Source organism: Mesoplodon densirostris, chromosome 1 (genome assembly GCF_025265405.1).
Source record: "Mesoplodon densirostris isolate mMesDen1 chromosome 1, mMesDen1 primary haplotype, whole genome shotgun sequence".
Taxonomy (NCBI): domain Eukaryota; kingdom Metazoa; phylum Chordata; class Mammalia; order Artiodactyla; family Ziphiidae; genus Mesoplodon; species Mesoplodon densirostris.
The window spans coordinates 42,877,138-42,892,614 of record NC_082661.1 but is presented as its reverse complement, the minus strand read 5'-3'; the positions used below and the strand labels follow the sequence as shown (position 1 = coordinate 42,892,614).

The 15,477-nt window shown below is 37.7% G+C and overlaps 1 protein-coding gene across 17 annotated transcripts in view; it reads left to right on the top strand.

Annotated features, from left to right (window-relative positions):
- Positions 1 to 15,477, top strand: part of PCDH15 (protocadherin related 15) — a 729,696-nt gene that overhangs the window by 633,395 nt on the left and 80,824 nt on the right. For all 17 annotated transcript variants that reach the window (XM_060118371.1, XM_060118174.1, XM_060118091.1 and 14 more), the window contains one exon: positions 4,174 to 4,301. In XM_060118371.1, the coding sequence (XP_059974354.1) occupies positions 4,174 to 4,301 (128 nt within the window). The remainder of the gene's footprint in view (positions 1 to 4,173; positions 4,302 to 15,477) is intronic.

The window sequence follows — 15,477 nt, the reverse complement described above, 5'->3', positions numbered from 1 at the left end:
GCCACATCTTCTTTATCCATTCATCCGATGATGGACACTTAGGTTGCTTCCATCTCTGGGCTACTGTAAATAGAGCTACAATGAACATTTTAGTACATGACTCTTTTTGAATTATGGTTTTCTCAGGGTATATGCCCAGTAGTGGGTTTGCTTGGTCATATGGTAGTTCTATTTTTAGTTTTTTAAGGAACCTCCATATTGTTCTCCATAGTGGCTGTACCAATTCACATTCCCATCAGCAGTGCAAGAGTGTTCCCTTTTCTCCACACCCTCTCCAGCATTTATTGTTTCTAGATTTTTTGATGATGGCCATTCTAACTGGTGTGAGATGATATCTCATTGTAGTTTTGATTTGCATTTCTCTAATCATTAATGATGTTGAGCATTCTTTCATGTGTTTGTTGGTAGTCTGTATATCTTATTTGGAGAAATGTCTATTTAGGTCTTCTGCCCATTTTTGGATTGGGTTGTTTGTTTTTTTGTTATTGAGCTGCTTATAAATTTTGTAGATTAATCCTTTGTAAGTTGCTTCATTTGCAAATATTTTCTCCCATTCTGAGTTTTGTCTTTTGGTCTTGTTTATGGTTTCCTTTGCTGTGCAAAAGCTTTGAAGTTTCATTAGCTCCTATTTGTTTATTTTTATTTTTATTTCCATTTCTCTAGGACGTGGGTCGTAAAGGATCTTGCTGTGATTTATATCATAGTGTTCTGCCTATGTTTTCCTCTAAGAGTTTCATAGTTTCTGGCCTTACATTTCAGTCTTTAATCCATTTTGAGCCTATTTTTGTGTATGGTGTTAGGGAGTGGTCTTATCTCCTACTTTTATATGTACCTGCCCACATATGACCTTATATTTGATAAAGGAGGCAGCAATGTTCAGTGGAGAAAGAACAGCCTCTTCAATAAGTGGTGCTGGGAAAACTGGACAGACTGTGGAGCTTTAATCCGCTGCTTCTGAGGCTGCTGGGAGAGATTTCCCTTTCTCTTCTTTGTTCTCACAGCTCCCGGATCTCAGCTTTGGATTTGGCCCCGCCTCTGCGTGTAGGTCGCTGTAGGGCGTCTGTTTTTCCGCTCAGACAGTACGGGGTTAAAAGAGCAGCTGCTCCGGGCGCTCTGGCTCACTCACGCTGGGGGGGAGGGAGGGGCATGGAGTGCGGGGCGAGCCTGCGGCGGCAGAGGCCATCATGACGTTGCACCAGCCTGAGGCGCGCCGTGTGTTCTCCCGGGTAAGTTGTCTCTGGATCTTGGGACCCTGGCAGTGGCGAGCTGCACAGGCTCCCCGGAAGTGGGGTGTGGGTAGTGACCTGTGCTCGCACACAGTCTTCTTGGTGGTGGCAGTAGCAGCCTTAACGTCTCATGCCCGGCTCTGGGGTCCGCGCTGTTAGCCACGGCTAGCACCCGTCTCTGTAGCACCTTTAAGCAGCGCTCTTAATCCCCTCTCCTCGTGCACCAGGAAACAAAGAGGGAAGAAAAAGTCTCTTGCCTCTTAGGCAGGTCCAGACTTTTTCCCGGACTCCCTCCCGGCCAGCTGTGGCGCACTAACCCCCTGCAGGCTGTGTTCATGCCGCCAACCCCAGTTTTCTCCCTGCGCTCTGACCGAAGCCCGAGCCTCAGCTCCCAGCCCCACCCGCTCCCCGCCCCGCGCCCGGCAGGTGAGCAGACAAGCCTCTCTGGCTGGTGAGTGCTGGTTGGCACCGATCCTCTGTGCAGTCATCTCTCCGCTTTGCCCTCCGCACTCCTGTTGCTGTGCTCTCCCCCGTGGCTCCGAAGCTTTCCCCCTCCGCCACCCACAGTCTCCGCCCACGAAGGGGCTTCCTAGCGTGTGGAAACCTTTCCTCCTTCACGGCTCCCTCCCACTGGTGCAGGTCCCGGTTCCTATTCTTTTGTCTCTGTTTATTCTTTTTTCTTTCGCCCTACTCAGGTACGTTGGGACTTTCTTGCCTTTTGGAAGGTCTGAGGTCTTCTGTCAGCGTTCAGTAGGTGCTCTGTAGGAGTTGTTCCACGTGTAGATGTATTTCTGGTGCATCTGTGGGGAGGAAGGTGATCTCCACATCTTACTCTTCCGCCATCTTCCCCTCGTCCCTTATGGACATTGTATGTTAATGTATCAGAAAATCTAAGTGAATGCTATTCTAGTGATCAAACTATAGGGGTACTTTAATTATTTTTGGACCGGCCAACATTTATTTTATGTTCCTTAATTAGATACATCACAATTTCCACCCTCCTCTTTATTCAAGTATAATTAACAAACTATATATTTAAGTTGTACAATGTGGTGTTTTGATATACATATATACTGTGAAATGATTACCACAAGTTAGTTTTCACATCCATCAACTCACATTTGTGACCTGTTGTGTGTGTGTGTATATGTGTGTTTGGTGAGAACATTTTAAATCTATTCTCTTAGCAGATTTAAGTACATAGTACAGTATTATTAACTATCATCACCATGCTGTGCTTTAGATCCTCAGTTTTAGTTTGACTTACTTTTTTAAAAAGATTATCAAATTAGCTCCTTTGATTCCAGAAATTAAAAATTGCTACTAAGTTGAAAATGGGTTTCATTTTGGATGAACTCTGTTCGTGGCTGACCAGGGTGCAGTTTGAAGCCCTGGTACTGTAGGATAGAGAAGGATAATCTATCATTAACCTTACTTCCCTGCTGGTACTCTTCTTTGTTGACCTAGTAAGTTTTTCTTTTTGATTCTAGCTTCTCCAGTTCAGGAATGGTGGGAAAGAGATAAATAGGGGAGAAACTAAATGAATAGAAGTAGGACAGGTGTAAAACCTTGTTGTTAACTCTCGTCTCACTGACCTTTCCCAAGTTAAGCAAAAAGGAGCCTTTTTCTAAATTCTTACTAGGACAATGAGGATTATTCATTCATTTAATTGACACATATATTATACACCCATGATCCACCCACTGTGCTAGTATGTTGGTGTTAATTAGTTATAGCTGAGGATACGATAAAGTAATAACCTCTGGGTCTGCTTGATAGTTTGTAGATCAATTGCCGTATATTTGATCCTACTTGAAATGCATGAGAAAAGTTTACTTAGATAATACATCAAAATATTTGTGTAATTTGAATCTACTTTTTGCAAAACGTTTACCACTTATTCCTCATTTTATCCGGTTAGTAAGTTATTTTCATTTATCAGATTCTTTGTAAAGGGTCATTCTTGTACTAGTAAAAAGTGCTAGATTTTTCATTAAAAGTGTGATGATTGAGGGAGTGAGATTTTAAAATGTGATGATGAAATATATTCTTTATGGTATACTTAATGTGGTTTAAATTATAAAACCCAGTATTTATAAGTCATACAATAATCATCTCTCCAGCTACATCTTTTCCAGTGAATGCTAGATAGCCTCTAATGCACGATAAAATTTGTTTTCCCTTTGTGGAAATAAGCACCTCACCCAAACATTGTTTACTTCTAATCTTATATATATATATATATATATATATACACACATAGATATGCATATATATATAATACTACATGTTAAGCTAAGAGAATATCATTGCTAGTTCTATACTTAAGAATAAAAATATTTTTAAATTTATGGCAGACTTATTTCATAAGGTGTTTTATATATTTATGTCACTTTGGTGTAATTTGTAATGTGTGTGAAGTATTTGTAAATATGAAAGTTTGAATTGTTTTATTAAATTAGCAGAACACAATACTTTAGTGTCTATTAAATCAAGTAAGATGAATTAACAAGACGTTATAATTAAAAGAAATAGCAAGGCTTCCCTGGTGGCACAGTTGTTGAGAGTCCACCTGCCAATGCAGGGGACACGGGTTCGTGCCCCGGTCTGGGAAGATCCCACATGCCACGGAGCGGCTGGGCCGGTGAGCCATGGCCACTGAGCCTGCGTGTCCAGAGCCTGTGCTCCGCAACGGGAGAGGCCACAACAGTGAGAGGCCCACATATGGCAAAAAAAAAGAAATAGCAGCAACTTAACATTATGTTGCCAAAAACATCATTATCAATGTCCTCTTTGGGTATGGGGTATTAAGCATGCCAATTAGGAATGACTTCCTGATTTAAGTTTCTTCCACTGTTCAAAAGAAAGTACAATAATTATTTACTCTAGTCTATCTTTTTCTAATTAATGACCATCAATAAAAAATATATTATTTCTTTTCCTCCAGGCAATACAGCTAAAGTGTATATTGAGATTCAGGATGAAAATGATCATCCCCCAGTGTTTCAGAAAAAATTCTACATTGGAGGTGTATCTGAAGATGCAAGAATGTTTGCTTCTGTGCTCAGAGTTAAGGTATGAGAACTTTTATTAAGATACAGAACTAAAAAGTCAAAACAAAGAGATCATATTTTGTAGATAAACTATAACCATGTAATTTATATTAACTAAGTACATTTTCATAGTTTAAACAAAAGTCTGAAACAGATAAATGAGTTTAATTAGTCAAACTAAATACAGATTAATTATGAGGTGAATCCTAAGCAACTTTTTGTGCTTTATTTTTACTATAAAAATAGGAACAAATTATTTATGATGTTTTACATTGAATAAGATATCAAAATGTCTGTTTTCCTAGTATATTTGTATGCCTTTAATATTCAGGTTTAATTTACAATAACTCCAAAGATTCTCAAAATGGAGTTTCTTGTAGCAAATATAAAATTACTATTTTCTGATTGAAGAAATAATGTAATAAATTTTGTAATTATTTTTTCTGCAATAATTTTTTTAAATTCAAGATGCTAGTTAAATCAATGTAAAAAATAACACTACTAACACTACTAACATTAATACTTTAGTAAAGACTTTTTAAAACCTTCATATGTCAGAAATGTTAGAATTTAAAAACACAATATCATAGACTAAAGTTGATAATTTTCAATTTTTCTTTAGTTAATTATCAAATATTTTTTCAGTAGTACATAAAGTTGAGATAGTTTTATAACTAAAAAATAAATTTGTAAATATTGAATTACAATGAGGAAATTTTACAGGCTATAGGATTTTAGATTATTAATTACAGAGTTATATTTCTGAAGCTATTTTAATAATCAGTTTTTAAAATAGCTATTAGCATACAAACATAAAACCTAAATATTTCTAGGCAAATCCAGCTATTGGATTGCCTCTAGTTTTGGACATGTGTAGTTGCCTTTCTTTCCCTATTACCAGGAGCACCATGATTGAGCTTTTCTTACATATGATTTTATCACCTTAACATCCTTAAGTAAGAAAGAGAAAAATCAACCAAGCAAATAAAGCATGCGTGTTGTACTTGCAAAATAGCTCTTCCACAGTGCCAAATTCTGACTCTTGATTTGAATCACCAGTTGCAACTAAAATTGGTGTACAAATTTAAGCCAATTACATTACATCCAACTTGCATTATGATTTACAGGTAACAGTCCTTTGTAGTTGATTTTTATCTTATTTTACATTTTAGTCCTATTAACGATTGATTCAGTTTATTCATTTAGTCAGTAAATAATTTTTGGGTGTTTATAGTGTGAGTTGTTCTAGAAGTTGGACATAGAGCAACTAAAAAATAATCAAACAAAAAACCCCCAAACTTCCCGCCCTAGTAATACAAACGAACTAATAGAAGAAACAAATTGTAGATCAAGAAAACAGGAGCTATTAACATAAAGTCATGTGGTCAAGAGAGAGACTTGTCTATTTCTAGGTAAGGAGCATTCTGGGCATTCCAATATAAAATCTCTAAAGTTGGAGGGAATTTGGGGAGGTCGGTGTGACTGAAAAAGACTGGCTGGGGATGAGACTGGAAATGCAGCCCAGGACTAGAATATGGGATTTATTCTAGATGTGCTTAGAAAGAAAGTCTTTGAATGGTTTTGTCTAGAAGTGTGACATAATCCAATATAAAAGGATTATTCTGGATGTTGTGCAGGGTGGGATGTGGGAGTAGGTACACAGTGTTTTTAGACAAGACTAGAAACAGAGCCCAATGCATCACTAGTCCAGGCAAGATTTGATAGTGACTTGAATCATGGTGTAGAATGGGGAGATGATGAGAAGGAAGTAAAAAGGAAGCCAAAAGGATTTGCTGATGGATTATATGTGGGGCATTAGAGAAAATCAAGGATGACTCTGAGGGTTTTGTTCTGAACAGGTCCCCATTGCTCCCTCAGAAATTATGGTGCAATAATCAAGAGTTCACTTTTGGATATTTCATGTTTGTGAGGCATTTTCAATATGCAAGCATAATTCTTGGCAAGATGATTACAGATGCTAATTTAGATTCAGGAAAGAAATTGCAGACCAGGATGAAATCATGATATTAAGAAAATGGATGTAGGTAGAAAAGTCCAGGGACTTCCCTGGCAGTCCAGTGGTTAAGACTTTGCCTTCCAATGCAGGATGTGCAGGTTCAACCCCTGGTTGGGGAGCTAAGATCCCACATGCCTCGCAGCCAAAAAACCAAAACATAAAACAGAAGCAATATTGTAACAAATTCAATAAAGACTTGAAAAATGGTCCACATCAAAAACAAGAAAATCTTTAAAAAAAAGTCTAAAGACTAAGCCTTAGGAACTCAATACTTAGAGATCAGGAAGAGGATTCATCAAATGATGCTGAGAAATTGCTGCCATTAGGTAGCAAGAATACTAGGAAAATGTATAATAGGGTCCCTGAGACTCGTAAGAACTAGATTGATGAAAGAGGGAGTGATCAACTGTCACGTGCTGTTGCGAACAGAGTGCCCCTGTGTATTTTTACATGACCACTCATGCTAATAGAAGTAATATTGTAGTGGAGAAAAAATAAGCTAAATGCTAAAATATTCCATTAATAAAGGAGATTATTCAAGAAACCTGTAGATGACAGCAGTAAGAGAATTTAATGGGTGATATTATCTGATGATGGCATTTACTTCAGAAGAATTGCAAGAAGGTGGCAAAGGAGATAGAGTAATGTTCTAGAAGCAGTGATTCAGAGACAGGACACGTGCCACCTATCTACCTCTAGGCATTGTGCTATGTCAGATATGGGAGCCACTTTTTGAGTCAGCCTTAGAAAGCAGTATCATACGTAGGGGAGAGGACCAGGGTGGGAAGAGTAAAAAAGTAATGGTAATATTCAAAGGGAAGGTTGAATATTTAGGGGATATTGCTGATGATAGACTATGAATTCCAAGGAATCCTGGTGAAAGGTTGGTGGTGGAAGTAAAGGTGAAGTGGGAAACTGAATAACATTAGGGTGTGTGAAGAGCTACATGGGAATAAATATCTGGGGGGTGAGAGATGCATTGGAGAGAAGCCATGTACTACTTTTGATGATGTAGACAGGGATGGGATTCATTATTTCTCCAAGACTACCAAGAATTCTATAGGACAGTCCCTTCTTCAATCGATCAGTGGGTTATTCAGGCTAGGGAGAGGGGTCCTTTTTAGGAAACCAATTTCATGCCATATAATACTCTATGTAGGAAGGGAGACAGAGACAGAGAGAAGGGATGTGAGAAAAAGCATAGCAATGTATTGATGCAAGTATATTGCTGTTATGATTAATTCAGTTAGGAAAGCACAGATTGTTATGTGGATTCAAGGGAAGGAGACATTTTCATTGGTAAAGAACATAAAAGTTTTCCTGGGGGATGAAGAATTTGAGTGGCACTGAAGAGCCTTTAGACTTTCTCAAAGTGAAATAAATGAGAATAGTCTAAGCAGAGGAAACACAAAGCCAAACCCAGAAAAAACAAAGTGCAGAGTGTGTTTGTGGAATGGTGATAGGAGGCAAGGACCTTAGGAAGTGATGGGGGTAATAAATCTTCAGTGGTGAACATTTTCAAATGCTGCCTTTAGCCTTGAAGCCTGGAAGCTTCTACTTTACAAATTTAATCGGAGTGAAAGTGAGTTAAGCAAGTCTTTTCAATTCATACTTAGGGCAGCAAAAAATGTTATTAGAAATAGCCCTGGATCTGGGCCAGCCAAGCCCTGATCTTGGCAGAAGATGATTTAAAAAACAGGGAAGCAGCCTATGATTGTGAGAGAGGCTTTTTACCACTTACTGTATAATATTGGGGTAGTGTTAGATTTTATCCAGCATACATGCAAGTTAGATTTTTTTAGTCCATCATGAAATCATAAAGATAAATTTTTTAAAGTTGTGTTTTGTGTAGGAATGGGAAGAGGAAACATATTACAGGATTTACTAAGAAATATGAGACTAAAATATCAACGAATAAAACAATACTTACTATTTTCAAATATGGACAGTGGATTAAAGGCATTACTAAAAGTATGTTAGGAGAAAGGCAACACAATGAGAGCATTATTGGAATTAATTATTCAATATAAGTGATAGTAAAAGAAGGAAAATTTTGTATATATATATATGTTTGTGTATGGGTGTGCTCTGAAATGGTATACCTAATATGCTTAGAGACCTTTTTAAAGTTCCTTTTTTTTTTTTCTAGAAAATATACATTGTATACCTAGTGTGTGTTGAAAATACAGAGGCGAACAAAACAGACTGTCCTTCTGTCTTTATAGAGTTAGCATTCTAATAAACTAGACCAAAAAAGCAAGTAATTATTAAGGCTTTTATTTAAACACACATGTAAAGATTTGGATTCTGGATCAATGATATGAATGTTCATATCATGTTAAAGTAATTCCTGGATTGTGTCAAAGGACACAGAACAAGATAATTAATTAGGGACTATCTGCTACATTTGCTATGGCTTAATGCTGATAACTCTGTCACAACTGACTCTTCAAAACTGATTTCCATTGATCACACCAATCAGTCATTTTAATTGCAGGGAGAGAGAGAAGAAAATCAACTTGTAATTTTTCTCTTCAGTCTTTAATACAAGAATTAATGTCCCTTAAAAGTATCACCCTGGGGCTTCCCTGGTGGCACAGTGGTTGAGAGTCTGCCTGCCAATGCAGGGGACGCGGGTTCATGCCCCGGTCCAGGAAGATCCCACATGCCGCGGAGAGGCTGGGCCTGTGAGCCATGGCTGCTGAGCCTGCGCATCCGGAGCCTGTGCTCCACAACGGAAGAGGCCACAACAGTGAGAGGCCCGCGTACCACAAAAAAAAAAAAAAAAAGTATCACCCTTAGCATATACCCAAAAGAATTGAAAGCAGGGACTCAAACAGGTATTTGTATATCAGTGTTCATAGCAGCATTATTCACAATAGCTAAAAGTTGGAAACAACCCATATATCCAGTAATGGATGAATGGATAAACAAAGTGATCGCTTTACAATGTTGTGTTAGTTTCTGCTGTAAAATGAAGTGAATCAGCAATATGTATACATATATCCCCTTCCTCTTGGACCTCCCTCCCCACCCCCATCCCACCCATCTGTGTCATCACAGAGCACCAAGCTGAGCTCCCTGTGCTTTATAGCAGGTTCCCAGTAGCTTTCTATATTACACATGGTAGTGTATTTATGTCAAACCAAATCTCCCAATTCATCCCACCCTCCCCTTCCCCCACTGTATCCACATGTCCATTCTCTACATCTGTGTCTCTATTCCTGCCCTGCAGATAGGTTCATCTGTACAATTTTTCAAGATTCCACATATATGCATTAATATATGATATTTGTTTTTCTCTTTCTGACTTACTTCACTCTGTATCACAGACTCTAGGTCCATCCACATCTCTACAAATGACCTAATTTCATTCCTTTTTATAGCCGAGTAATACTCCATTATATACATACCACATCTTCTTTATCCATTCATCTGTCAATGGACAGTTAGGTTGTTTCCATGTCCTGGCTATTGTAAATAATGCTGCAATGGACACTGTGGTATGTGTGACTTTTTTTTTTTTTTTTTTTTTTTTTTTTTGCGGTATGCGGGCCTCTCACTGTTGTGGCCTCTCCCATTGCAGAGCACAGGCTCCGGACGCGCAGGCTCAGTGGCCATGGCTCATGGGCCCAGCCACTCCGCAGCATGTGGGATCTTCCCGGACCGGGGCACAAACCCATGTCCCCTGCATCGGCAGGCGGACTCTCAACCACTGCGCCACCAGGGAAGCCCAACACGTGACTTATTGAATTGTGGTTTTCTCAGGGTATATGCCCAGTAGTGGGATTGCTGGGTCATATGATAGTTCTATTTTTAGCTTTTTAAGGAACCTCCTTACTATTCTCCACGGTGGCTGTATCAATTTACATTCCCATTAACAGTGCAAGAGGCTTCCCTTTTCTCCACACCCTATCCAGCATTTATTGTTTGTAGATTTTTTGATGATGGCCATTCTGACAAGTGTGTTGATACCTCATTATAGTTTTGATTTGCATTTCTCTAATAATTAGTGATATTGAGCATCTTATCATGTGCCTCTTGGCCATCTGGATGTCTTCTTTAGAGAAATATGTATTTAGGTCTTCCACCCATTTTTGGAGTGGGTTGTTCGGTTTTTTGATGTTGAGCTGCATGAGCTGCTTGTATATTTTGGAGATTGATCCTTTGTCCATTGCTTTGTTTGCAAATATTTTCTCCCATTCTAAGGGTTGTATTTTTGTCTTATTTATGGTTTTCTTTGCTGTGCAAAAGCTTTTAAGTTTAATTAGTCCCCATTTGCTTGTTTTTGTTTTTATTTTCATTACTATAAGAGGTGGGTCAAAAAAGATTTTGCTGTGATTATGTCAAATAGTGTTCCTCCTGTGTCTTCCTCTAAGAGTTTTATAGTGTCTGGTCTTACATTTAGGTCTTTAATCCATTTTGCATTTATTTTTGTTTATGTTATTAGGGAGTGTTCTAATTTCATTCTTTTACATATAGCTTTCCAGTTTTCCCAGCACCACTTATTAAAGAGGTTGTCTCTTCTCCATTGTATATTCTTGCCTCCTTTGTCATAGATTAGGTGACTATAGGTGTGTGGGTTTATCTCTGGGCTTTCTATCCTGTACCATTGATCTATATTTCTGTTTTTGTGCCAGTACCATACTGTCTTGATTACTTAGCTTTGTAGTATAGTCTGAAGTCCAGGATCCTGATTCCTCCAGCTCCGTTTTTCTTTTCTCAAGACTGCTTTGGCTATTTGAGGTCTTTTGTGTTTCCATACAAATTGTAAAATATTTTGTTTGAATTCTGTGAAAAATGCCATTGGTAACTTGATAAGGATTTCATTGAATCTGTAGATTGCTTTGGGTAGTATAGTTATTTTCACAATATTGATTCTTCCAATCCAATAATATGATATATCTCTCCATCTCTGTGTCACCTTTAATTTCCTTCATCAGTGTTTTATAGTTTTCTGAGTACAAGTCTTTTGCCTCCTCAGGTAGGTTTATTCCTAGGTATTTTATTATTTTTGTTGCAATGGTATATGGTATTGTTTCCTTAATTTCTATTTCTGATCTTTTGTTGTTAGTATATTAGAATGCAAGAGATTTCTGTGTATTAATTTTGTATCCTGCAACTTTACTAAATTCATTGATGAGCTCTAGTTTTCTTGTGGCATCTTTAGGATTATCTATGTATAGTATCATGTCATCTGCAAACAGTGACAGTTTTACTTCTTCTTTGCCAATTTGTATTCCTTTTATTTCTTTTTATTCTCTGATTACCGTGGCTCGAATTTCCAATACTATGTTGAATAATAGTGGTGAGAGTGGACATCCTTCTCTTATTCCTGATCTTTGAGGAAATGCTTTCAATTTTTCACCATTGATAATGATGTTTGCTGTAGGTTTGTCATATATGGCCTTTATTATGTTGAGGTAGGTTTCCTCTAATCCTAGTTTCTGGAGAGTTTTTATCATAAATGGGTGTTGAATTTTGTCAAAAGCTTTTTCTCCATTTATTGAGATGATCATATAGTTTTTAGTCTTTAATTTGTTAATATGTTGTATCACATTGATTGATTTGTGTATATTGAAGAATCCTTGCATCCCTGGGATAAATCCCACTTGATCATGATGTATGATCCTTTTTTTTTTTTTTTTTCTTTTTGCGGTATGCGGGCCTCTCACTGTTGTGGCCTCTCCCGTTGCAGAGCACAGGCTCCGGATGCGCAGGCCCAGCGGCCATGGCTCACGGGCCCAGCCGCTCCGCGGCATATGGGATCCTCCCAGACCGGGGCACGAACCCGTATCCCCTGCATCGGCAGGCGGACTCTTAACCACTGCGCCACCAGGGAGGCCCTGTATGATCCTTTTTATGTGTTGTTGGATTCTGTTTGCTAGTATTTTGTTGAGGATTTTTGCCTCTGTGTTCATCAGTGATATTGGTCTGTAATTTTCGTTTTTTCTTGAACATTGATAACTGAAATATGCTAATGAAAAATGACTGATAAATTTCATTACATCAGAATAACGGACTACAATGACAAAAACAGCATAAAAGATTAAAATACAAGCAATTAGCTGAAAGCAAATATTTACAATATATATTAAAAAAAAACTCAAAGAAACAGTTTCCAGAATATAGAAAGAACTTTAAAACAGCAACTATTTATCCAATAAAAACAAGGTTGAAAAGTCATGAATATTTGTCGTATTATTCAAAAATTTCTGTGTGAGGTAAGAAAGATTAAGCTAGACCTTTGAATATTTTCCCTCTTGGGCTGTTGGAAAATACCAGTCAGTGAATATTATTTGTTAATAACAATAGCTGCCATTATTTGTCTTTATTACTTTTCTGAGAACTGTGAAAACCTCTTTATTTTAACCTACCAAAAGTGTTTAAATAAAGAAGCAAATGAATAAAACAAACAAATAAACACACTTACCTATAAAGTAGATGCAATTATTCCTTGTTTTATTGTTGGAAAAATTGAAGATTAGTAACGTTATATAGCTTTCCAAGTATTACTCAGCCAATAACCAATGAAGTCAGAATTAAAAGTTTAAGTTTACCTTAGTTCAAGGCCTTTTCTTGTAATCTCTGTATCACATTGCTTTCTCTGGGAAGTGAGGAGTAGTATCTTGGCAGGGGTAGAATATTGGTAGAAAATAACATATTAAGTTCCTCCAAAAAAATTGGAGATAATTAACATGGCAACTAACTGCTTCTCAAGTTGAGATGACCTCTGTGAATTATGACCCCCTCTATTAAGGTAACAAGTCAGATCTGGTTTTAGAAACACTTTTCAATTTATTAACTAATTTGTCTAGTTTATTGCATGTCTTTTTAACTGCAACCGATAGCCTAATTTAATACAAATATAGGGACAAGTTAAATGTGATCAAGATTAATTTAAATCTTTCTGAAGTATGAAGATATTTTCCAGAAGTTAATGCAATAAGGATTAATCCCTCCTTATAAGTTGCAGATATGAAAAATTCAGTGTCAGAAAAATTGAATTAAAATGTAGACTTGATTTCTACTGAAAGTCCAAAAGACCGTGAACATTGCATCTTTGAGTTAATAAAGAAGCCAGATTCAAGAAATTTATGGACTGAAAGAAAGTAATATTTCAAAAAAGCATCAAGAAAGGGAGCATTCTGACCAATCTCTAATTCTTTATTACATTGCCTAAATAAGCTTGGAATGACAGCAAGAGATTTTAGCAGAAAGATGCTGGTGAGAGCAAAAAGCCACAGCCATGGTTAAAGGATGCAATTTTCCTTAGTGGCAAAAGTATAGAAATATGCAAGATTAACAATGCAGAGAGCAACATAATTTGTTTCTAGACAGAGATAAGGGCCTCTGAGGGATCCTGGTCCCTGGCCCTCTGCCTGCTCATATGGGTCTGACAGAAAACAATTCCAGCACACCCATGAGGGTTTAGTGTGTGTTTCCCCAGTGTAGCATCTTTTACTGGGCCAGACTCATGCCTGGCTTATGTCAAAACTGCTACTAATAGCAAACCCTTACCCCGTGTTTACACTTTGCTAAGTATTCTAGAAACTTGTCAGGAATGAAGTCATGTGTTCCCCTCAGAAAGCCCATGAGTTAGCTACTATTATCATTCTCAATTTATAGATGAGAACACTGAGTCACAGAAACAATATGTAACCTGCCCAATGTGTACAGCTAGTCCATAGTGAAGCCAGGATTCATAGCCAGGCACTCTAGCCCGGAGACAATGCTCTGTTCTCCCAGGTAGAACAGCGCTGGGCTGGAGTCAAATCACTTGGATTCAGTCCCAGATCTGCTCTTAACTCTCTATGGAACATTATGCTTCATCACTCTGGGCCATAGTTGTCTTCTCTTATGCAAATACTGCTTTAGAACTAGGTGCCCTTAAACGTCTATAACCGTTTCTGATGGTTTGCGTGTTATTTACCTTAGGAAAGCTACAGTGTGGGAGAAAAAAAGCCAAGTACCCTAAGAGAATTGTTATATTTAAGAACTACATTTTAAATGTCAAATTCTGAAATCCAAAGCACCATTTAGTTTTCACAGTTTTTATGGTTTATGTCACATGAAGCTGGTGGATTATTTTATGACAATTTCTCCCTAGTTGCTCCATATAACAAAGATGTAAACAAGTACCAGTCTGAAATTCCTATGAAATAGTAATTTTGATTCCCCTTTGCCAACTCTGGGAAACCCAGCTTTATACAAACACTGCTTATTGTTTCAAGAGTGATGTTTCTTAGGAGATCTTACCATTTGTTTCCTTCATGATTACCATGCCATCTAACCTTCTATGGTTTGTACCTTGAACAAAGTGAATGCACATAGGTGCATGAGCCTGAGGGCTCATTGTCTTCTTGGCTATAACCCTATAACTGAATTACTATCTATCTATCTATCTATCTAATTTAGATATTATATTGTTATCATGTATCTATGTGCTTATTTTCTCTACTAGAATTCAAATTTCATCTAAGCAAGTATCATGCTTTCTCACTAACTTAATGACATTATAGATACATTGTGCTCAACATCTTAAAGTGGTGTTAGAAATTTTATTTATTTTTACATGTAGTTATGCCTTTTAATATGTTTAATCAAGACTTTCTGGGCTTCCCTGGTGGTGCAGTGGTTGAGAGTCTGCCTGCCGATGCAGGGGACATGGGTTCGTGCCCCGGTCCAGGAAGATCCCACATGCTGCGGAGCGGCTGGGCCCATGAGCCATGGCCGCTGAGCCTGCATGTCCGGAGCCTGTGCTCCGCAACGGGAGAGGCCACAACAGTGAGAGGCCCGCATACTGCAAAAAAAAAAAAAAAAAAAAAAAAAAAAAAAAGACTTTCCATGTAATACTTGAATGAATTATTGACTTTCAGATAAGTAAAATACACTTTAAATTAAACTCTCTTGGGCCTGGTTACAGCACTGAGAGTGACAGGACCTATCATTTCTCTGGTAATTTCCCTTCTTGTCAAAGTTAGGAGCTTAGATTTGGTGATATGTTTATGAATCTATCATGGTTTTCCATTGATTTAACCACTCTGGAGAAACCAAATGTCAAGAAAGTTATTTTTTCCTAACAACTGGTGTATTTTTGTTATATATTATTGTATCTTATTTATTTTTGGAAGAGACCTCATGTCTATTTTTGAATTCTATGGAGTATATGCAAACAGAT